The sequence below is a fragment of the Tetrao urogallus genome (genome assembly GCF_951394365.1).
Source record: "Tetrao urogallus genome assembly, chromosome: 4".
In the NCBI taxonomy this organism is placed as follows: Eukaryota; Metazoa; Chordata; class Aves; order Galliformes; family Phasianidae; genus Tetrao; species Tetrao urogallus.
Window position 1 is genome coordinate 59402244 of NC_136817.1, and position 24992 is coordinate 59427235.

Sequence of the window (24992 nt, forward strand, 5' to 3'; positions counted from 1 at the left end):
TCTGCGGGCCTTTGGATGCTGATTCCAGCTTCTTCTGGAGACCCTGTGCCATTCCCTCTCCTAACTCAGACATCAAAAGAGCAATATGGGCACTGAGATCTAGCACTTGCTTTTCCAGTCTAAACACCTCACCCTGTAGGTAACATTCCCTTTTTCTCAGCACTGCTGTCTGTTGCTTCTGCCTTTGTTTGTAGTGCTCAAAGTACTCAGATTGGCTTTTTAGTTCATTTTCTTTTGTCTTCAGCTGCTCCAAAAGCCAATGTAATTTCTCCTTTTGTTTCTTCTCTGATTTCTCTTGGTTTTCAACCTAAAATTTTAGTGATTTGTACAGTTAACAACTTCATATCAAATCTAATCTTCTCTTATCTTTTCTTCTTAATTTTGCAATATTTTTACCCCTTTTTTTCCCCTGAAAACTCAGGGGAAATATAGGAAATAGGAAAAAAGCATAACAAGAAAAACACCTCAAATCAAAAACTACCCACTTTTTTTTTGCATGTTCTACAAGAACTGTTAAATAAAAAGCAACTTTGAACTGAAATGCATACAACCAGCTCTGAACAACACAGTAACATATCCCATACACTGATATTGGTATGACACTGAGATGTTACAGACAGAGAAGTCATGGTTCTATTGAATAAAAGAGAACACACACTTTTATAAGAAACAAAGTTTTTGCCCTTTGCCCTTCCCCATACCTGTCATCTGTCAGATCCTTTTATGAGCCCATGGTAAAAGAAGAAAGGAACAGATGCCTTGTGAATCAGTTTCAGAAAGACTTTAGTATTTTGGTTTGCATCAAACTGTGCTTGAACACAGAGACACAGAAAGGTGAAAGAGGTCAATGGAAGGCAGAGAATGCTTTCATGATTCACATGCTGCCCTTGTTTAGAGCCACCAGTATCACACTGTCATTATGACAACATTTAAGTAAGACTGAGGCATTGAGACATTGCTGTATTCCCTGCAGCTGAGCAGCTGAATTTTGTACAGAAAACAAGCTGTCATGGTTGCGTTGTGCTGCTGTGTAATGGATGGTGGGGATTAAAAATGATTTAATGTGGGGCCAGAAGAATAAAGCCTAATTTATGGAAAAAGAATGTGTTGACTTGGGAGCAGGTAACCCAAAGTTCAATGGCTCAAATGGCAGCAGTAACAGTTGTTTGTTTGTTTGTTTTTGACAGTGCTGTCAAAACAATTAGAGAAATAGAAAGTGAGGCACAGAGAGAAAATAATTCTTCTGATTCCCCTGGTTTTACAAAAAAAAAAAAAAAAAAAAAAAAAAGAAGAAGAAGAAAAGAAAAAGAAAGCCTGAAATGATGTATTGTGTGAAAACAGGTCACCGGAGAGGAGACTGACTTTTAAACTACTGCCTTAAAGAGAACTTGAACTAGGTCATTTGAAACAATATCCTCCTTACCAAGCTCAGCAGCTCTTCCCAAACTTCTCGCAGTTTCCCTTTAACACGCACATTTGCATTTTCAAAATGGTGCACTTTCATGTTTAGTTGATCAATCATTACAAGAAGTGTTTTGTGTGACAGCTCCAGTTCTTTCATCCTGTTATATTGAAAATGAAGATCTTTGCTGAGTAAGTGGTATAGTCCAGATGGATAAGCTGTCATCATCAATATATTGATGATGGGGCAGAATGGCGAGGCCAGACTCTTTTCCGTGGTGAGTGGAGACAGGACAAGGGGAAACGGCCATAAGCTGCAGCATAGGAAGTTCCGCACAAATGTGTGCAAGAACTTCTTTACAGTGAGGTGACGGAGCACTGGAACAGGCTGCCCAGAGAGGTGGTGGAGTCTCCTTCTCTGGAGATGTTCAAGACCTGCCTGGATGCCTACCTGTGTGACCTGCTGTAGGGAACCTGCTTTGGCAGGGGGGTTGGACTCGATGATCTCTGGAGGTCCCTTCCAACCCCTACAATTCTGTGATTCTGTGATTCTGTGATATCAATTTATTTTTATTTTCCCATTTTTCTCTCAGCAATAAGATAGCTTTTTTTGATTGCTACAAATAAACATCATCAAAAAGAGTCTACTGGGTTTTTTTCTCTGGAGACTGTCAAAGATGTTAAAGACAGTGTTGATGTTCATTCTCTCTCGGCATGTTTAGCATGAAAACCATAAATAATCACATTAATGGAGATAATGTTGACTGAAGTTTTCTGTGTTATGCAAAGTAAACACCATAAAGATAACCACAGCTCTGGTCTCTACACCTATCCAGTCACTGGGTTTTGCTAGATTCATGGCTAGGAAATTTGGATTTTATTACCCATTTAACTCTCTAGCTTTGTTAAGAATAGTGCAATTGCAAGGCACCACAAACTTGATCTTATTCTAGTCAACTACATAATTAATGCTTATTTAGCTACAGCAATGATTAGCATTAACATACTAAGCTACACGCATCTGTCAGAAACTGTAATTTTTTTATATAGCACAAAACATTAAATTTAAATATAAGTGTATCTTTCTGCTCCAAAATTAACTTTTAAAACTTCTTAAAAGTGATATAATCTGCAAGCAGAATTTACACCTTATGAATATTTAAGGATGAAGTATCCTGAGAAAGCTGTCTGGTTACAGAGTCTACATCAAGATACAAAACCGATTAAAATAATAGAAGCAAAAATTTGAATAGTGTATTTCTATTCTGAAAGCTACACAAAACATTCATAAACTCATTTTATTAGCCATTCTGAAGATTCTTAGAGCTTATTTGCTAATTTTGCACATATTTCTTGATGTCCTCTACATGCAAAAAAAAAAAAAAAAAATTATTTACCTATTTCTTAGCACAGAATCTGACTCCATGTAGTCCTCTAAAGTGTGTTTCAGTTTTTGCTCCAATTTCTCCAGCTCTTTTATTCTGAGGTTCAAATTCTCTTGTCCAGCACTTCTTTCTTGCTCATCAGGTATGCTTGCATCTTCTAAATCCTGGGAAATCCAAGAACTATCGATGTTAACATTAAAATTCAAAACATCAAATCCTTCATCACTGAGCATTTTAATACAGTAACAAAATTCTTGTTCTCTAGCAGTTGAAGGGTCTGTGATGAAAATAATCATTTAAGTTCTCATGTACTGCAGTCTGAGTATGCAATAAGAGGCTAAGCCTCCCTAAAGATCAAATTAACGGTCCTCAGTTCTGAAAACATATATTATTTATAGGAGAGTCTTATTTCACTAACCTCAAAGTAATTCAACATGTACGAAAGGAGTTGCAGATCTTTATAAAAAGTACAACTACATTAATTCATGAAGGCATTAGGTATCAAACTTTTGAAATGGGGATTGTTTTCTACTAAATAGAGCAGCTGATAACATGGAGCACTTATATAACAAAGGATATTTTTTTGGAAAAATCTTTGATATTTTTATTATTTTAAGACAAAAGATTAATGCCTAAAAAGGAACCTTCAAACTTGAGCTTTCAAAGTCTGTTTATTTCCACTGCCTCCTTCAGCAACAGCTCTAAAAGTTCCTCAGTCCACAGTTCAACTTCATTTACACGATCTGTTCTCATTAAAGAACAATCCTAAAACTGATACCTGGGAAATGCCACAGCTTTCATTCTGTGAACCAATTTTTACTGATTTGAAATTGGACCTGTAATAGTAAGGCATATACTGGCATTTGAACTTCTCAACGAAATAATGCAATTAATTTTTTGTGTATGTTTTATTGCTTGCTTTCGTATTTTGCTTTTTTTTTTCTTTCAAATGCTGCACTGAGAGAAAAAAAAAAAAAAAGTATCATTTACTTTTGGCACTGAAAAAAAGAAAATAGCACCAAATTGGTGCAAAAAGAATAAACAGCTTTATTATTGTCCACATTTTCATGTGAGTTATCCACATATGTGGTGAATTACAGAAGATGGTGTTTTGCTTCTGTATTACTCTCTGGGCTTTATGTCAGCTACATAAAGACTTAGACCTGAAAAGGTTCTGCCACTCCCCAGTCCTTTGAGAAACTATGATGACTAAAACTAGAAGCACAGAAAGGAAAATAAAGTGTAAATCCACACAGACAACAAAGTTCAAATCCCTTTGTCATCTCCTTGGACTTACCAGCCCAAGTCTCTCCTCAGAGACCATGGGACCTGTAAATACAAACACCTTTTTTCCCTGGCACGTGGAACAGTATCTTTGCTTTGAGCTCCTTGAACCACTATCAAATTCTGTGTAAAATTATTTGTGAAATGAACAAATATCTTGCTCTCCTACAATGGGCAACCCCACGTACTACTACAAAAGAAATTTAAAGTAATTATGGACACAGTTGCTCTGCATGTTAACATGTTAACATCAGAAGCTAAATTAATACCATTTTCAGCTCTGCCCCAGCCTACTATCCGACTCATGAGCTGTAGAAGGAAGATTTCTCAGACATACACTTTGCAGAAAGTAGCTACCAGATAAAAAAAGAAAGATAGATCAGGTGGGAATTAAACTCACACTTAATGTAGATACACAGATTTCTACTCACGTTGTATTTTGTTACTCTTAAGTGGACTTTTATTCACTAGAATAAATATAATGAAAGTTAATACAATAATTTCTACAGTTGATTTTTATCTTCATGATCCAGGAGGCCTCTATATTTCTTATGCTTTGTTCTGAAAAGTACTTAGTACTGCAGCATAAAACCAGAAATTTGTTACTACTGATCTCAGAAATCAGAAACTCTTTGTTTTCCACTTTGCTCATATATCTGGGAGAGATGACTTAAAATCTGTCACAGAAAGTAAAAATCAGATGTAGCATCTTTCATGGCCTGAGTACCTTAAGCCTCTTCTCATTTCTACGTTTGATATCAATGTGCAATGCATAGTAAGACTGAAATGATACACCCAGTTTTTCAGAAGTACAAACCTGTTACTTCAAGATAGGATAAAAGCATCGTAATGTCATATGGAAAATCTCACTCAAATCAGACAGGTATTTTTGTTTTAGGAATTTGTCACACAAATTACAATTCAATAAAACACATAAAAGATAATAAAACTGATCATACCTTTTCTGCTTTGTAACAAGACCATCTCCTGTCCTTGCAGAGCACTTAAAGTCACGTGTTGAGTGATCATTTGTCTATGCTTCCAGTTTTATTTCCAAATAAGAGAGGAGCAAAGCTATGTCTGGTAGAAGAGTACTTCTTCCCCAAGTCAATCCAATCTCTTCCCAATTTCTGTCACATCACCAGTTTCTGTTTTGGTTATCCAAAGCTCTGATTACAACTGTTATGGTCTCTCTTCAGAATAAAGACAAAACTTTTCCTTTTGCAGTAAAGAGCTAATTTTTCCGTATTCAGTTATTATAGTGCTAAAAAGTTTTAACTAAAACATGAAAACTCTCTATTTGAAAGCACATTCTGTGAATGCTTGTTCCTTTTTGAACCAAACATTGTGAGCAACAAAATCTTTCTCTAAAAAAACCTCTAAAGTTTCTAACTTTTGTTGTGCTTTGTGCCAGGAAACAGGATTTGTCAGACACTCAAATGATCCCCAGTTCACGACATCTGACTGAAATAATGTTGTTGAGTGCTCCAGCTACTTCAGCAGATAAATCATCTTGGCTAGTGATTTTTCATCTGTGATGAAAAAAAATCATACTTCAGAGCCTAAAAGATTTGAGAGAGCTGGCTTCTTCTGAAGCTGCTTCTTGCTCCTCCAAAAGGGAGAAATTCAATTGCTAAGATAAATCTGTTCTTCAGCTTTATTTGTGTTGCCTTGATGGTTCCTTGCTTTATTTTTTTTTAATTATAACTTTCACTTTATCCAATATATTACCATAACCATCTTATTCCGCTCTACTTTTGTGTTTGAGTTCAGCATATTCATGGAAGCAGACCTGCCCCTCTGTCATTTTCTGCGCAGTCCTTTTTAAAATAAAGATTTTCCATACAATTCTGAGGAGAAAGTTGTCTTTAAATGTTGTGCTTTTAATAATATTGTCAACTTGCCTCTACATTCCAGAATAATCAAAATTACCTATTTCTTCACAATGTCCTTCCAGCCCCGAAAGAGCAAATTGGGTTTTTCTTTCAAGAAAAGAAAAACAACCTTCTTGAATTTTTCTTACGGTTCTCCATCTTAAACAACTGTTTTCAACTTTCATTTTTTTCAATCTGTGCTTCACAAGAAGTTTTTCTTGCAGTTCAGGTGGCTAATGTCCTTGACTGTGTATATCCAGCTCTGCTGGCTGCAATTGTGCCATTTTTTCTTCCTGGTCGCTAATGTCAACTTTCTTTTGTGAGGATAAAATTTTCCCAGATATTTCTTTGCAAATGCTTATCTGTTTAGCACATTCATCTATACACCCATATCTTCAAGTCTTTCTTTCTTCCTAAGAGATAACTGAGGACAGCACACCGTGCATTCTGTTTTCCTGACCTCTCAGTCCGTCTCATGATCTTCCATTCTCCCAGGGCTATCTTCACAAATTATTTCTTAATTTTCTAGGAACATTCAAAAATTCACTTCTGCCTTGCAGCTCTTACCCACTTCCAAGATCTTCTAGTCCAATCTAATACCCTGCCTTATCTCCAAACTCTACATCTTCTCCACTTGTGAATTTCCAACTTATGAATTGAATATGAATTTTGTCACTGCGGGGCTTTAAATCTCTCTTTGTTTTCAACACAGAACAGTTTTTGGTTTTTTTTTTTCTCTCTTTTTTTTTTTTTTGCTTTTTTTTTTAAACCTGTCAGATATTTACTACAGAGAATTTATTGTCAAACACTTATCTTTTTAATATGGATACTAAAAAGGAGATTTTGTGTTACCTGCGTGAAATGCAAACGACATTTGTTGAAAGCATGCAGTATGGAGACAAAGATGTCAGTACTGTAAGAAAACTATTTGGTAGAGAACAGTTCACATAGCATCCAGTAATTGCACTTGGTTTTTTTTCCAGTGTTTGATTGGTGTGTGAGTGTAAATTCTCTTTATACTTTTTTCAGTGTGTATGATGTGCTGGTCCCTATTTGATTATCAAATCATTCCAGCCTGAAGCTATAGATTTAAAAAAACTCTAATTGTAAGTTCAAATATTTTGCAGCTTCAAGTATTATGCAAACACTTTTATGAAAAAATGCACCAATTTAAAGCTGCTCAATAAATGTTTTCTATATTTTTGCATGTGGACTCAGCTGTTCACTCCATAGGTTCTTTTAATAACCTGGGTAATAAAAGAAAAAAAAAGAGAAGAAAAAATGTATTCTTAGCTTCAGATAGACAAAATTAATTTTGTAATAAATGTTGGCATTCACGCCCATCAAAAAGTCTTCCTAAAAGTTTAATGTTAGCTTCAAAATAACAAGAACAAAACTGCCATTAGCAAACAAACCAGTTTGACTAGCAATATGGAAGAATGTTTAAGAGTCTCACCAACAAGAAACCATAGTTAGGTTCCTTAAAATGGTCTTTGCTGTGTTACGTTATTCAGGGATAGATTCACTGCTGGCAAAACAAATTAAAGGAAATTGTCTTCCACACTAGAGTTTTGATATGCCATGAACCCCTGAAAATCTGGAGTGGCTTTATGACTGCACAGCCATGGTAAACGGGACATAATTCAGAACAGATTTCAAAAGATTTGAAAAACTGCAAAAGTGTCATAATTTTCAGTTAAAAAAAAAAAAAAAATCAGTGGTTTTAAACCACATCTTAATCTTCTGTCACTGAGGCTGTGAAAAGGAGCAGGAAACGTACATTGCTCTATGGAAGTAGAACTGATTTTATTCTAATCTCTCTTTCTTGTTCTGTGTGAAAGGTAAGCCACTGTAGCTATAGTGCTGCTACAGCTAAAGAAATTCTCTCTGTCCTTTGCACTGTGAATGGGGCAGAGGGAATTACAGTTATGTCTAAAGACAGATTTCTTAGTCTCATCCTTACTGCGTTCACAAGCACAAAGAAGGTCAGTCATACTTCTTCCCATCAACTCATAATAGAAAATTGAGTTATTTATTTTTAATTTACTTTGTGGCTTCAAGGATTTTAAGAAAGTAAAATGAAACTTTTTGTATAGATACAGGACTTTTAGAAAATACAACTGAAAACCAAACACAGGATGGGAGACAGAATCTTTCAGTAACAGTTGAACTTCAAGATTAAAATGTACCTGCTCTACAGAATTGAGAAGTACCCACTGCAGTTCAGACACTCAATATCTTAGAATGCAAAACCAATTCTTGTTGAAAAAAGAATGATTTTCTGCAGAAGGCTAGGAAGTTAATAGAAGGCATCAATTTGGATCTTACAAGGGACTCTTTCTGTATGTGCAAGCAAAACCAGTAAACGCTTTCCCAGGGTTTCAAAGCCTTACAAAGATGATTCTAAAAACATACCAAAATCCAAGAGCTAAAAATTGAGTACAAAACAATATAAAGAATACCAACCACATGTCTTGGCTCAGTTGTGTCATCAAGGCCACAGAATGAATGCTAGTGAAAAAAACAAAAAAAGGAACAAAAACTATAAAATAAGATCAAAAGAAAATGAGGAAAAAAGAAAAAGAAGAAGATGTAAGATATGTAATATGAAATCCAGTGACATAATTTAACAGCAGTTAATTTACATTAATACTAATTGATTGGGCCTGAAAGATCAGTATACAAATTTGACTCTGAAAAGAGGAAAGAGGGTGCAAAATTCATTATCTTAGGATAGCTTTTGCAAACAGTAACATCTGTAGTTTATGTACAATTCAGAAAAAGGCTTAGCTCTGTGACTTAGTCAAGTACGTACTCATAATAACATGCCTGAAAGATTTCCTGCAAGAAAACTTACCCAGACATGGGTAAAAACTATATGCAACTTAAAGGCCAGAGACTCAGTTGTGAGAAAAGCTCAATGTGTTTCAACAACTCTTGCTCCTCATGCGCTGGCAGGTAGAATGAAACTGAGACTTTACATTATTGTTCTGATAGCCTCTGGAAAAAGGACAGTTTGCTGAAGAATCTACAGGGTAAAAATACTGCCATTCTTATCTTCTCATTTGAAAGCATTTTACATTATACTTAAAAATTGAATAAATTCCTGAGGGAAAATAAAAATCCATACTAATGAAGAAGTAACTATAAGCAACGTGCTGCCCATAGCTCCAGCCAGAAAGTGGGCTCCATTATCAAAACTGCCCTTCCTTCAAAAGAAAGAATTTACCTCCACAGGAAGTCATCGTGCTCAGTGTCAGTGTCATGTAAATGTCATTCTCCATTCACTTACATTTTAAGCATTAAAAAGAGCAATGAGGTAGAAGTGTATCATTCATTGATTTCCTGACAATACAAATTTCTTTCAGGCATTCAAATTCTGAATGAGACTTCATTTCAAGAAAAAACTGTAAACGTAATATATATAGAAGGAAACCCTGCACTTATCTAGGAGTAGAAGATGAAACCTTGAGAGGTCTCCTGTCAATGTGACAGTAAGAGAGAAAACATTAACAATTTTAACTCATTCCCAGCTTTCTGTTCAGATCGTGATTATAGTATTTCTTTTCCAGTTCTTTTCCCCAAACATTGCACATAAGAGCCAGCACAGATTATGCTAACTGCTATTTTCCAGTTTACCACAAGCTGTCTCACCTAGTATCTATGCTACAAACTGTAATGGTTTACATTTTGGTAGTAGTAACATTAAGAGATTTTATTTATTTTTTCACAGTTATGAGATTTGCTAAGCGTTACCCATGGAACAGGACGAACATAGCCTCTTCTGTCAAATAAACAAATCATAATGCTGTCATTTGACTTAAATTACAGAAAAAAAGTCCTCCTCGTTTTAGTCTAATGACTTCCCTACTTGACAGAAAAACCCAAACAGCAGATGATCATGAGTTTATGAGGGACAGAGCTTTGTTTATTGCAATAAGGACTTGAACTAAAATTTGATCCTTCTTGTATTAAAATAGATCTCTCAAGAGTAGGTTAAATCCTATTACCATCAGTGTAACTGGGAAAAATCAGTACGAGAAGGAAAATCATTGTTATTGACCAGGTTTACCTTTTCCTCAATTTCTTTGAGTTGCCTTTTTTGAAATTCTATTTTATCTTCTAGTTCTCGAATCCTCTGGAACAAAAAAAAGTTAAATAGATCTTATAGTATCTACTTTGGAAAGCATATGAATCAAAAATATGTTAAATAGCTTAAACACAAGAATAAATACCCTTTATTAATGTAGCACTTCCTGCTCAGTTATACTAGCCGTGCAGATGGCAGGATTGTTCCACATTTCCATAAAACAGCATTTTACACAAGCTGTGTCTTCATATCATCTTGTTTACTACCAGGTTGTCTAAACTCACCACTCATAAATCATACTTTTAAGATACATATAGAGATAAGGCCAGTTAGCACCAAAATTCCAAGAAGTACAACAAGACTGCTTTCTCTGTAACTGCCAGAAGGTGTTTTTTTTGACTTACCTACAGAGTCAGCTTATGACACTGTTATATTTTAACACTCCACTTTCCTTTCCTGTAAAACATGACTATGCTTCTGAGATATTTCTGCTATACCAGAAAAAATAAGCATGCTTAGACTTTCAATTCACCACCAAGATGCCATTCTGACATTCAGACCCTTTATTATGATGACCCTCTCCCACCAGCATCAGAGAGAATATCTCCACTACAGCTCTCTCTAACTTCAAGAACCTTACTTGTTCAAAGCATCTCCAAAAATATGATTTTTGTTGGGTCCACACATCTGACCTTATTTCTGCTCCCCTTTCCTTTCTGTAAGTTCCCTCTTTTTTTTCTTTTTTTTTGATAATAAGTTTACTGGGCTTTTAGATTAAGAGGATGCATTTTATTAGTACGTTTAGTATATAGTAGACTTTATAAAGTTCATGAACTCTTTTTACAGGTAGAAATCTGGGATCTCCTACTAACAGCTTCTGGGAATGAAGGAGCAACTTTTTAAATTATCAGCTCTTTGGAATTAACTGCCTGACCTCTCCCTGGCCTATAAAAATTAAGGTTATTAGCAGTTCCTGAACTTTGAAAGGAAAATTATCTTCCTGTCTAATTTCTGTGCACACGTTAATAAATTGAACGTAGGAGCTGCTGCACCACTCCCAAATTATCTTATTATTATTTTATTATTTTATCCATTTGAACAGTATATCTTTCAGAAAAGCAACTAGTCAATACTTATACATCAGTGAGATCAAATGAAGGTTTGACTCATTCATCTGCTTTCAACTCAAGGACTTCCAATGGTGGGAAATGCCCGACCCTCACAGCAGCCCACAACATTCCTAGCAGCAGCAACTGATCCCAATACTGTTCAGTATTGCTTTAGGAACCACAACGCCTAGGGTTTAACCTTTTGAATCTAACCTGGAGATATCCCAAAAGATGAGGTACATCCACCCCACAGCTCAGCGTGCCCACAGCTGTTGCCATAAAAATATTGCAGGCAGGTTGCAAACGATAATCTTGATATTATTGCTGCTTTTTTAAAGAAAAGACTTTGTTTCAATGATTGTTTTGAACACTGTGCAGTTGGATTAAGTTAATCAAAACCCTCCCACCATAACGTGCCACATCACTCAGAGATTTCTCCAGATAATATAAATGCACAAACCAGATTGCCCTCACATGACATAAGTGCATGAAGCCTTGCTGACAATAACAAATGCCTGGTGCACAGCTGTATTAATTTCACTTTTCCTCTATTACCTTTGAATTGATTTATACTTCATCTGCTCTCGGCTCACAGCATTTCTATCTCTCAAGCAATCACTTTCATATACTGTATGTAGCAGGAATATTACAAACCTGTGAGAAGCCACAGGATATGAACCATGTAGATGTAATCATCTCTGAGTCCTCTGCTCTATCAGCTCACACTCATATTTCTCTCCCACTAATTTCAGTTCTGCTGATTCCTATTTACAACTGCATCCCAGACCTGACTGATAGAATTCAACTCTGGGGGTGATGCCATGCTCTGTGATAAAATCAGACTGCAGGGAGTTGAGTGGAAAGAAGCAATAACTTTAAATGCTGTTTTCACCTTCAGGATTCATTGTGCAAGATGTTTTTTCAATGTGTGTGGAGAACTATCCTTCTGAAAAAGTAAGAACACTAAACAACCCCAAACATCTGGGGTTTTTCTCACCTCAGGGTTTGGAGCAAGTTCTCTCTTATATAAGAACATTTTAATTAGACAGCATTTTTCAGATTTCTGTTAGTTAAGTAAAAATTGAGATGTTATTATTTCCTCATGAATTTTTAATCTTTTCAGAAGATTACAGCTATTCAGTTACTCTCTCCAGTTATTTGGAATAGTTCTAAAAATGAAGGCTGAGTTTTCTGTTTTGCAGTTCTCACCTACAACCCATCTTAACTGTTAAGCTTGGTGCGACATTAGAGGTGGGTGAAAAGAGTCTTAGGGTGAAAAAAATTATGCGTTCCTAAGAATCAGTTTAAATACCAAGACAACCTAGAAATTAAAAAGGAATACATACAGGGCTGCATTTCATATGCGTGAAAATCTGTTTACAGAAAATCTTCGAAATGACAAGATGTGTGTCAGTAGGGCAGACATAAACAGAGTGAATATTGCCTGTAGGGCAGATGTTTCTATATATATACACAAACATACACACATATATGTCTATTAAGAGACCTGTTCCAAGTTTGCCACTTAAAAATGACATGCTGAAGTAAGAATACAAATGTTTAAATAGCCGTCATTCTCTTTACATGAATGGAAAAGGCAATGGCAATAGAACACAGAAGACTTAAACTTCAATCGAGTAATACACTGTACCTATGCTACAAGAACTAGAGCTCAAACCTACAGGACAGAATTTGTTCTAAAAAGCAACAGTAGGCTGGAATTTTCCACCACTGTATAAAAGCTTGGTGCTGTTTATTTGCACGTATTTGCTCGTGTTGCCCTGGAGTATGGCAGGTGGATTATCCAGGGGGATGAAGTGGGTGTCACTATTGCAGTCAACATCCCGTGACTGCACAGAGTCAGTCCAGCTCAGCTATTTACGTATCCTAAAATATCTAGTTCAATTCATTACCTATTTCCATGTAATTCAAAAGATGCCTTTAAAAATACAGAAATAATTTTGCAACAGGAAAAAAAAAACCACAACAAAATCAACACAGAGATTTAAATTCACGTAGAGTAGCTAACACATCAAAATAAACATATTTTCCCCTTGTGCATATCTGTATTTATAGCATTATCTTGACCATACTGAGATAATGATTTGCAGAATATGATTTCAAAAATACACATAAGATACATAAAATAAAAATAGCTTAAATAAGAGTATCTTCTAGAAACACCAACATCTGTTCTTCAGTTACGAGCTATAGTAAACCACTGAGAAAGAAAATACAGAAAAAAATTACACATCCTAATTAAGACCGAAGTCAGAACTGCTTGATATTCAGTACAAATGCTTACATCTTTATCAACTCTTCCTTTTATTTGTAAGTGTTTGCAATCAAGAATCTGTGGACTCACTCTCAGATCCTCACAGCACTTGATTAGTTGCTTTCTATGAACTCTGATTTGTTTATGTTTGCAAAGCACAGTTGTAACAACAAATCATGCAGAAATGTTTTATTGTTATCAGGATTTTCCATCTACTATCATGCTATAGCTTTAAGTTGATGATAAGTCAAGATTTCCTACTGTGTCTTATGGAGGTATAAATATTTCAATACAATGATATTTTTGGCTTTGTGCTTGAGCAAGGCAGTTTAAAACCAGTGTAATTTCTACAGAACAGCAGACTGTGTGAAGAACCAGTAAAATCTATGGTACAGTGCTATTAAAACACTAAGACGTCTTGGTTGAGAAGATACCTACAAATTGTTCTTTTGCTTATTTTCATTTTTTTAGAAGGGGGTGTAAGACAAGGGTGGACAAACTGAAAGCAGGACAGTAATTATGTTTCCATGAAAAGCCTTGGTATTGGCCTCAATCAGAGTAGGCATGAGGGACAGAACAAAGTACTGTTCAAGCTGGGTTCCAGCAGCTCCTATGTTACTACAGTCAGTAGCTGCCCATTAGCCCCATGAGTGCTTTCTGGGACTGGCAGGGTTCCTGAGAAAAACACTGTGCTGTCAAATCACAAGGCCATACAAAGGAGCTGCTTTGGCAAACAAAAAGCTGAAAAGAAACAGCACAATGAGAATATAACCATGAAAAAGAAGAGGGCTGTGCTAGGGTATGGGTCCTTAATACTGTGCTCCACACATGCATTCACAACCAATCTACCAAAATACTGAATACAGATCTGCCATTCAACCTGCAATAGCAAATAAAAAACTCACAAAACTTCAGGATGATGGATGGGCAGATTTGTGAATAGTCTGTTACCACTTCACCTGCATGTATGTCTTCCAAGCATCCATTTTAGTACAGAAAAAAACTACTTGATAAATCATAGTTCCACCAGCAGTTTCTTGCCACTGCTCTTCAGGGTCCTGCGAGCAGCCAAAAGGGGCTGCCAGCCTGCTGCCATCCCAAGGTAACAGCAGATGGCTCTACCAGCCAAGCTATGCTGCAATAGTAGAACTGCTCAGTCAGCAGCCAGGCTCCTCCTGGAAATCCTTTCGCATTTCCAGTCAGACACAGAAAAAATATGCTGAAGATGTGCAATATGCGCCTTATTACTTAACTGCAATTTGAACAGACATTTAAGATCCATTATAAATTATTTTTTAGTAGTAGTTTGGCAAAGGAAGGTGGCACTCAGTCCCGTGGCATTCACCCTGATAAACTAATGGTAAGCTAAGAGAAAGAACATCCAGAAGGCTAAGGCACCTAAAGCATAAATATTCTTTGAAGACAATAGTTAAGTGATAGGCATATGACGGAAACTTTGCTCAAGTACCAAACACTCAGGGCTGTCAAACTGCCTAAAAGAAGCAAATTGAGTATTTTTCCCAAGCTTAAGATTCTTAACGTGTGTATTTCTTTTAAATGCACATAACCATCATTTTTTTTCACCTCATGGTGGAAAGTCCATCTTTCTGGGAAACAAGATGCACTTCTTGAATGCAGTTATTTACTTAAGTAGTTATTTCACTTTGGTTAATTTGGATGGCAAGTGCCTTTGTGTATCTTCCAGTAATGGCAGGGAAATTCAGAAATTCAGACACTCGGCTCTTACTTCTAAGGTAATAGAGGGCTGAGGCACCAAGATGGAAGTGCATAACATTGCTGTATCTCACTGCCTTTCACAAAGCATAGACAGTTCCACAGTGCCTCAGTACTTCTGAGAAAACACCTAGTAATAATGAGTAGCCAGCACAGGTATGAATAGAGCATACCACTGAGATAAAGGCAGCAGGTTCCTTGCAGACCATTCAAATCAGAGGTGAGGTTCAATGGAAGGATGTTAATGCACTGCCAATGGAGAACCAGTTAAATATGCTAGGTGTTCATTTCAAAGGGAAATTTCTTTAATTTTCAGTATGGTCTGGTTCTCGTGGCTGTACAGCAACCTCAAGGATATAAGCACCTCTGGACCATCTGAGGAACCAAGTTTTATGTGAAATGCAAACAGTAAGATGGATATTCACCTGGAAACATTACTCGACTTTGAGTAACAATTCTATTAGCACAGGTTTAAAAACCTGCCTTATGGAATAAAGAAGAACAGATAACAAAGTTAGTAGTGAAAATGATATTGCACTTCAGATACTTCATATCATTGAATGCTTTAACAAGTATGAAAAAACTGCTCAATTAAAAAAAAAAGTTGATTACATCCCACATAATACGCATGAAGTATGTATGCACAGTTGGTATTAGCAATCCATCTACATTAAGTATCTTTTCCATGAATACACTACCCGTTCTAAAGGAGCACTTAATAAATGGAAATCCTCCCAGTGAGCTCAGTGAGCCCTGTATTTCAATCATAGAACCCTCATTTTTATTCTGAAGGTAATAAATCAGCCCACTGATGATTTGTCATCATTCTGAGACTTTGACATCTCAGGAAATTTTGCATTACAAAGAAAGATCTGAAGTGTAAAGAAGTGCCTTGCTACTCAGAAAAGCCAACGTGTAAATTTTCCCTACCATCTAATTAAAATGTGTAGATTTCTTAAATTTCTTAGTTTTTCTTTCATGATACTTCAAATTCTCATGAGAAATGGCCATCCCTCTGTGCAATTATGCAATTCATTTCACACGCTCAGGCTTTTTACCTTATCTCTCAGCTTCCTTTTTAGTAGGAAACACAGATTTTGAGAATTCTGATGCTTCCTGGTTATCAGATAGCTATGCACATTGGATGTGCTGTAAACGAAATGGAACATCTTCATTTATGTCTTTTGTCCTCTCCAATTCACTTGTAGCACCAAGCCAACCATTCTCAGTCCTGAACCAACACCTTGGATGGCTTCAAGTCCTCAAGGACATTTGCTAGCTGGGGAAAATGCTACCAGGAAAGAAAATTCTATGGCAAATTTCAGCTGCTGAAACAATGAGACTTCATGCAAGTTCATCCAGCTGCAGACCCAACATTCTTGTTTTCTAGAAAAAGAGTAAGTAAGAGACCCATAGGAACAAACTTTGTTTTACTGGCAGCTACATCAGAATTTATCTGCCTGCAAAATACACTTTTTGTCATACTGCTATCATTGCGAGAACACAACAGTGCAATTCTAATCAGCGGTATAGAAATCACCTTAATAGTTCCTGTGACTCACTCTTATTGGATTTACGTCCATCAGCAAATCAAAGAAAACAATTTGATAATTTTAGCACAAAGCAGACAAAGGAGGATTTGCTAAGCTGCTTATGTCCTTGGCTCTGAAATGTTTGAAAGGTTCATGCTGATGTACATTTACAGGATGTGCACCATGGATGGACTATATCAGATGCTGAATTTTTGAATCTAGCATAGCATCAAGAACAAAGACAAGAATATTGTTTCATTATATCACTCTTTTAAGCAGCTTCTCAAGGATATCAAGATGCAGGTATGTAAGGTACTTAATAGTGAACAGTGGTGTAACTATGGTACGTGTACAAATTTAAACAAAGATGCATATAAACTGATATGCTTTTAGCTGTTATTCAAATCACTTAGATGATGGATAAAATTCCTTAATGAAAAAATAAGAACATAATATATATTTAAATCAAACGTATTTTAGAAGTTGTTTTAAGGATTATAATGTATATACAATGAAATACATATGGGACAATTGTCACACACATTAACTCAAGCTGTTGTATCTGCTACTGTAAGAGATGTAGGCTTAGGAATCCAAATATTCCCTTTAGTTTCATATTCCTAAATTGTGATTTTGCATACTGAACATAAGGAAAAAAAACAAGCACACTTTAGTATCATTAAATTAAGCCTATTTGTGTTGCCATCTTGTTTTACTTCATGAACAAAAACTTTGGGCCAGTTGAATGTATTACATCATCTTTGATACTCTATACTTCTCAAAATTATCACTAATATACTTCTTTACAGAGCAGGTAATAACCCCATTTCTGTGTTCTATAGTCTCAACCATGATAATTCAATTGATTATTACTCAAGTAGGAGAATTGTTCTTACTAAGCTTTGTTACACACTTGCAATTGCTTTATTTGCCCTCCTGAAGAGAATGAATCTTTTAGCAGCTCCACTGATGCATCTTTCAGCACGGAAGTTAACATGTACTCAATTACATGGTAGTAAACCAGTGAATTTTATAAATGCATTTCCCTTACAATAAATGTTTTTTATAAGCTGATACTAAACATGAAGATATGGCTTCATATTTACTAGTAGACTTGATTTATTACTGAAGTCATTTAAGCTTTAAGTATATACCGAGTGGTTATTCTAAGTCTGTGGGAACTCAGAAGACCAAACATTCAATATCTTGACTCCTTGACTGTCCAGAAACGTTATTATTATTAAAATATTTTTTTCAGTTAGCGCTAGATTCTTGTTATCTATATTCTTGTATTTAAATAGAAAGTTTCAAGGTAAATAATTATCATGATATATACATGAATTGTGCATATGAAAGTACATTTAGACTACACTCTTTACACCTTCTATTTTCTATATGCTCCAGTACTCTTTCTGTTTTTAGAATTTCTTTCTTAGCCTTCCACTGTCCTTGCTAAGAAACACAGGGCATTCAGAATTTCAGCATTCAAATTTCAGGTGAGAGTTTTCTAGATTCTGTTCTCACTTTCAGGCGTGCAGTTGCTCTTCACTTGAGTACAACCTGAATCAAACCTCACTAAAGGCAAAAGCAGCAGATTTTTCATTTACAATTTGTAGGTATTGCACCAGTACAGCTGTCATCACTTACACAGACAAGTAGCATCACTAAAACAATTAGCAAATCAGCATGGTTTGATCTGAAGCCTAAACAGACGGAAAACATATATAACAAAGCACTGTAAGATAAAAATGTAGAAATGACTAAAATTAACTCTCATCTGTGGGAACTAACAGAATTTTATTATGCTGCTGTTTTTACAAGAAAGACTCAATATTCACTTCTGCGTAGTAAATCAATACCACAGGTCAACTGTCATTAACCCGGTCATGATATGCTTCATGACTATAGATTACAGTTAGCTCCAAAAGCATGTGTGAATACCAAAAATGCACCATCACCAATAATCTATTGTACACTGAACAGTGAATATTTCCCAACTGCAAACATTAATGACTGCAAAAAAATCCTTGTTTGTCCTATGAATTCATCTTCACACAGCTGCATGCAAATAAATGGAGATGAACTTTGCTAGCACCATGACACTTCAGATTTAAAATTAAAGCATTAAAACAGATGATATCTATCAAGAAGTAAATTAGCTGAGAATTACCCCAACCACTAATGTGTAAGTAATCTCAGTAATACTTTTGCCTTACTGACTGTGGCAAAATTGTGGGATTTTGACCACGTCACAGACTGGCAGAGGGCAACATGCCAGAGAGGAGAAACTAAAGATAAGACCTTCTCATGCCTGTCACCAAGCTACACCAAGCACAGCATCCTCTCTAATTTGATAAAATAAGCATCCATCTCTCTCTGACTCTCCAGAGCCTCCACAGTTAAACATTAAGCCTTAACAATTCTCCCCAGGTGAAAAATAAATGGTTTATCAACCATAACAGATTACACAGTGAAGTAGAATAACTGCTGAATTTATCCAAGTTCTACCTGAGCATCATTAATATATCAAGCAGCAAATCTCAGGTTCCAACTTCACACAGGCAATTGATATTTCAACAAATTAATGTTATTAAACAATGGGTTTCAGAGAAAACCCTAAAACAAAACAAAATAACAACAAATATGTATTCTGAATAGCTGTGCTAATAGAGTATATGGACACAATTACATTCTATCCTATGCATTTGTGAACAAGGTGTTCCCTCCCACGTACTACATGATAGTATGGAAAAATTGTTCTACCTATGAGTTAGCAGGGAGAACTCACAGTGGAGTAGCATCCACCATGCTTAACTTATAAGCAGTAAGGTCTCTTGCCTTCTCATAGAACTCTTGTCCTGTGCCTTCTTCCAGTAAAACGTGCGAAGTGGTGTTTTGTGTTTATATTACTGATGAATAATTTTGCCTGGTCATAGGAGTAAAGGCTTCAAGAACACACAGTTAAAATATTTACAGCTATATTCTATTTGGGGCTGGAATTTGGATGCCCTCAGCATTTCAGAGGAATGAAATGACGACTTCCTTTACTCTGTGAAAATGGGCTTCACTCAGCAATATTCTAAACTGAGTTTAGAACTAAACTAGACTCTTCTCCGCACCTCAGCTTAGTATGGTGATTACAAAGAAACTCAGAGGAAAAAAGGTCTTTTTTTTTTTTTTCTAATATCTTTATGCAATGTTAAGACTTATCTGGGAAATTTTTGTATTACATTCATAAAATCTGTCTCCCACATCCTTTCTAATTGGCAGCAAACACTTTCGGAATGGAGATGGTGTCAATCTGGTGTTCTTCAAGGATTTTCTAGTTTCTTGTACTTAAAATGACTTAAATGAAATCAAGAATAAATTCTGATTCTATTATATATTTTCCTGATGTACAACAGCCAACAGTGAAATGTAATTTAATCTATCCTGATTTAGATCTTGACTCTCACCACTTTCCACAGTTTCTTACTGCAGAAATGAGCTACACCCAGTAATTGGAATAAAGATACTATATGATAAATAATAAAGCAAAATTTGACCTTTAAAATTTACTAATTTCATCAGGAAACTAATACACAAGCTTTTTTTTCAGGAGATCCAGCAACGTGGCTCTTACTTTTTTAATTAAAAAAAAAAACAAAAAGAGTCAACAGAGCTTGCTTAATTAAGAAGTTGATATCACTACTTCAGAAATATACTGTACTGCTCTACTTGAAGTAATCTTTTCTAGGAAAGGTTTTTTATAGCTACACCACCACATTTTTCTCCTTTTGAGAAAATGCTTACTGTGAAGCATGTTATTTATGTAAAATCCCCTCCCTCACAAAACCAGCTAGAAATAATCCTCATAATTTCTCAAGTGCACAAAAGTCATGGCTTTGCACAGGCTAAAGCATACATGTTAATTTTAAAAGAAGTCCTGTTAGAAATAAACTGGCTTACAAAAGCTCATAAAAAGGCTATAGCATACAATATAACAAATATAGGAACAGCAGTGGAGCAGCATGCACCCTATGGCTAGGAGCAAATAGCACAAGCTGCTTGTGACAGATTTTTAATTAACATATCTTGCCTCTCACAAACAGAGGGGATGATGGAAATCAAAACACCATTAATGACTTGAAAGGAATACTGTCATTATGCTTCAGCCACAGGTCTGTCCCCCAGATCTGCATGTTGGTCTCTGAGTTAGTATAAGTTTGTATGTCTTAGCAAGCAGATCTAATCAGCGTTTGTCTGATTTGGTTCCACAGAAGCTTGGTTTCCTTCATGCATATTGGATACACATGAATGATTTTATTTATACACTAATAATCATAATGTGAGGCTAAACAAGCACAAGATGAACAGAGCTTCCAAAGCAAAACAGGGCTTAACATCCTAAAACATGTTTATTGCATTCAAACGTTTAAACACAGTGACTAAAAACTAGGGCTTCATACCTACACAAATGAGCACACATAAAGCAGCACAGGCTCACTTTGGACAATTTTTATTCATGCATGTCTGCATCCTTTTCAGACAGTATATTCTCCAGAAAAAAACCTTTGCCTTTCTTTGTAAAACCAACAGGCCCATCATGCTGCCATGTCATTCTCCTTATCCTCCATTTCAGGAGATAAAGAACGGTACATACAGCAAAAGCACTGTAAAGTGCATAAATGTGATCAAGTCTTTACTACATTTTTGCCAGAATACAATGTAGTTGGTGCTTGCTAACAACCCTGTGTCCACAAAACCTCTGGTATCCATAAATTCATCAAGAAAAGAGGACACTCATTTAATGTAGCATCTAAATATATTTAGCACATTTAGAACAGCTTCATTCTTATATGAAGACTCTGACAACTCCAAGGTGCTCTCTTTTTTGTAGCATTTCAGCTTCTGCCACCAGCTATGGCAGACACATTTAGTCCTGTGAGGATTAGCCCTGTAACACTACTGTTCCATACTATGGCTTTTTGTTTATTTTTCTGTTGTCTTTTTAAGCTGTACATTTTTGCACACAACTACTAGATTAACAGCATTGACCACTGGTCCCATACAAATACAAACCTCAGGAAGAAAACAACTGAGAAGAAACTGAGTAAAGAATTTCAAATGCAATATGCTTGCTTTCCATACTTTAGGGAAATTAACTGCCATCTTTGACGTTATTTTTCCTGTCAACAACAGGAGGTTAAAAATAGATGACTAAAATGCTTAGCTTCTGATTAGGCAGCAGAATTAGCTTAACATGTCCTGCAAGGCTGCAACATAAGTATGTTGAGATGGGCACAACATGAAATTCCAATGACACTCTATAATGTGGGTCTGGAGACAGATACATAAATATCCATGGCTAATGAGGCTATGCTTACATTACCATTTTGCTTTAAGGCAGAAGAGAAGTCTCATCCATTATAGGATAAGGGACAATGGTTCTAAACCAAAGGACGGGAGATTTTCACTGAATGTCAGGGGTAAATTTTCACTGAAAAGGTGGCAAAGTGCTGGAATGCGTTGTTCAGAGAAGTTGTGGATGTTCCTGAAGGTATTCAAGGCTGGTTTGGGTGGGGCCCTGGGCAGCCTGATTTAGTGATTGGCAAGCCTGCCCCCAGCAGCAGATGGAACTAGATGATCTTTGAGGTCCCTTCCAGCTCAAACCATTCTATAATCCATCATGTTTGACTTTAATGTGTGGAGCAATCCATAAATACATAAACCAGACTGAAATGAAGGTATGTTCTAACATATCTTCAGTGAGCAATACATGGGCCAAACTAACAACCCAACACAACCCAAAGAAAACATCTAAAATGCACTTAGTATAGCTGTAGTGTCCTTGGAAGTAAGTGTTTCGGTCTACAAATCTACTCCTATTAGTACAACCTATTTGTCAATGTCATGCTTAAACAGGAGCTCTGCCCAGGTGTACAGTGGGACCACAGAAAGGTCTTAGCCCATTATGGTCCCTCAAAGATTACATGCCAGACAGGGACAAAGGACCAGATAGTATCTAGTCTGATGGAAAAATCTCACACTTTATATCACTTAGATGTAGAGAACTTAGAACGAAGTGTTCAGAAAGAGTGATCTGCTTCTCTGAAGCTCACTCTTGCAAATATCAGAAAAAAACCTTATCATCTGTCAGATCCAGCAACAGACAAACTATAAACAAAATCTGAAATGCCATGAGCTTCAGCAGCGCCTGACTGAGTAAGTGTCTATGAGAGATAAACGGGATTTATACAATTAATAATGTATTCCTCAGATGTATAAGGTATTTCTTCAAAGGCTCTGAGCAAAGATAGATTTGTGGTTGCTTAGAGCCAAAAAGAGATTTATTTATTTATTTTAACTTTCAGAGCTACTACAAGAGGTAAAAAGGCTGATGCTGTACTCACTAATCAGTGGCAACACAGAATTCCATTCACTCCTACTAAATGTCAGTGAGAAACAGTATTTACTAGCTCTGAAAAAAAAAAAAAAAAATCAAAATTCTGTCCAGAATTCTCAATAATTTCAGCCATGATAATAACATTAAGCAGATAACTTCTGACTCTATCTTAATTGATCAAATTTCATAGATTTAATCTACTCTTTCTTTCTGACACTTTTACAACTAGTTTGTGTCTACTTTCTCCAGCCTTCTGTACACCTTCACTGATTGGACACTCATTAACAAAGATTTAAGAGTTGCTCATACCCTCCTGATCTCAGTGTTACATCTCCCAAACCAAGAGAACATACTGAGGGAGTAAGAAAAAGAAGACTTTTAGAAAGCGAGAGCTCAATTCAAACACTGTCAGCATTTCTCATCACTGTAGGATGAGAGAAGATGAACACAACAGTGCTAGAACTAATATAATATACCAATCTAGTCGGTGTTAATCTACAAAGCAAACTGAAACAGAGCTTGAGCCAAACTGAAATGTAATTCCTAACCCAGTAACCTGTACTTGAAATAGCAATAATGTCCTGCATGCATTTGCGTAGTATGTTTTGAATACGTGATTCCAGATTTGCAAAGAAAGCAGCCAGAGCAACCAGAGGGCAGTCTCCAAGACCTACAACATCTGGCTGCATCTTCCAGATGTTACTATAATGAGGAGCCATACAGGAATTATTCCTATTGGAATAATTAACTCACTAAGCCATGCGGTTCTCTCCTCTCCATGAATATCTGAACAGAAAGACCCATCATCATACAAAGGATTATTTAATAAACAATTACCACACTTCCACAAGGCAGGAATTTCCCTCCATCTATGTTGTGTTTGTCCTGAAGGAGACAAGGCATTTCTGAACCAATGCTAAGGCTTGTTAATGAAGGCTTGTTAATACTTTTCATAGTGTTAAGGCATACAAGTTTCTCTCCATTCTGGCTTTTCCTAACATAAGCCTTAAACTCGCAATAATCCCCCCCATGGAATCCTGTGGATGACTGTAGTTCTACACACAAGAAGCAGACTGTGCAACAGGACGTTGTAGTGAGACAGTGGCTCGTTCTGCGTGCATACCATGCCCAGGCCCACAGTGTCCTCTCACTGCCCATCTCCCTGATGAGGGAGCAGTGCAAGGTATACACTAAGCCCTACTTGACAAGTTGCAGTGCGATGCTGCTGTACGGGCAGTGGCAGCCACCACAGAGTAACGCTGACAGGAGGGTGCAGAGAGAGCGGGGATTACCTGCTGGGCCTGCTGAAGAAGCTCCATTCGCTCGTGCAAGATCTGGCTGTCAAACTCACGGCTCTGCCTCAGGATCTGCCGCCGCACCTTCTCCACAGCAGCCCGCAAATCCTCCCTCTGGGCTTCAGTCAGCGATTCGCTCGCCCGCCTTCCCGTGTCCTGCTGCAGGGCATTATACAGCGTGGCTTCCAGCTCCTGGATTTTCTAAGGCAACCCAAATCACATACAGACAGGCTGCCGTTTGAACCCAGCAAGCACACAACCCACCCGCAGCTCGAGGAGAAGGCCAGCGAGCACAGCCGTGGGCAGGAGGGAGGAAGGACACAGACACGGGACAGGAACAGGACAGAAAGCAGCAGCCATGAGCAGTGAGGAGCATTCCACACACAGTGCGCAGAACCACCCAGCACCAGTACACACCTGGCTGATTTCTATTCTACTAAATGATTAATTTCTTCCTGGGTGATAGGTCTGCTTTTAATATGTGACAAGACACCCAGACCCCCGACACCGAAAATTACAAAATCACCGAAAACTGAAAGTTTCCCTTCTATTGCAACTGAGTTGCCAAGTCACTCTACAAAATGAAAAGCCCGTAGCATACATAAAAAAAGCTGTGAACAACAAAAAT

At 36.7% G+C, this 24992-nt stretch overlaps 1 protein-coding gene across 1 annotated transcript in view; it reads right to left on the minus strand.

Annotated features, from left to right (window-relative positions):
* Window positions 1-8435: 8435 nt before the first annotated feature.
* Window positions 8436-24992, minus strand: part of JAKMIP1 (janus kinase and microtubule interacting protein 1) — a gene marked incomplete at both ends in the record, with an annotated part of 67519 nt that continues 50962 nt past the window's right edge. Inside the window, 3 exons of the mRNA XM_079535144.1 lie at window positions 8436-8486; window positions 10017-10082; window positions 24362-24565. Of these exons, the coding sequence (XP_079391270.1) occupies window positions 8436-8486; window positions 10017-10082; window positions 24362-24565 (321 nt within the window). The remainder of the gene's footprint in view (window positions 8487-10016; window positions 10083-24361; window positions 24566-24992) is intronic.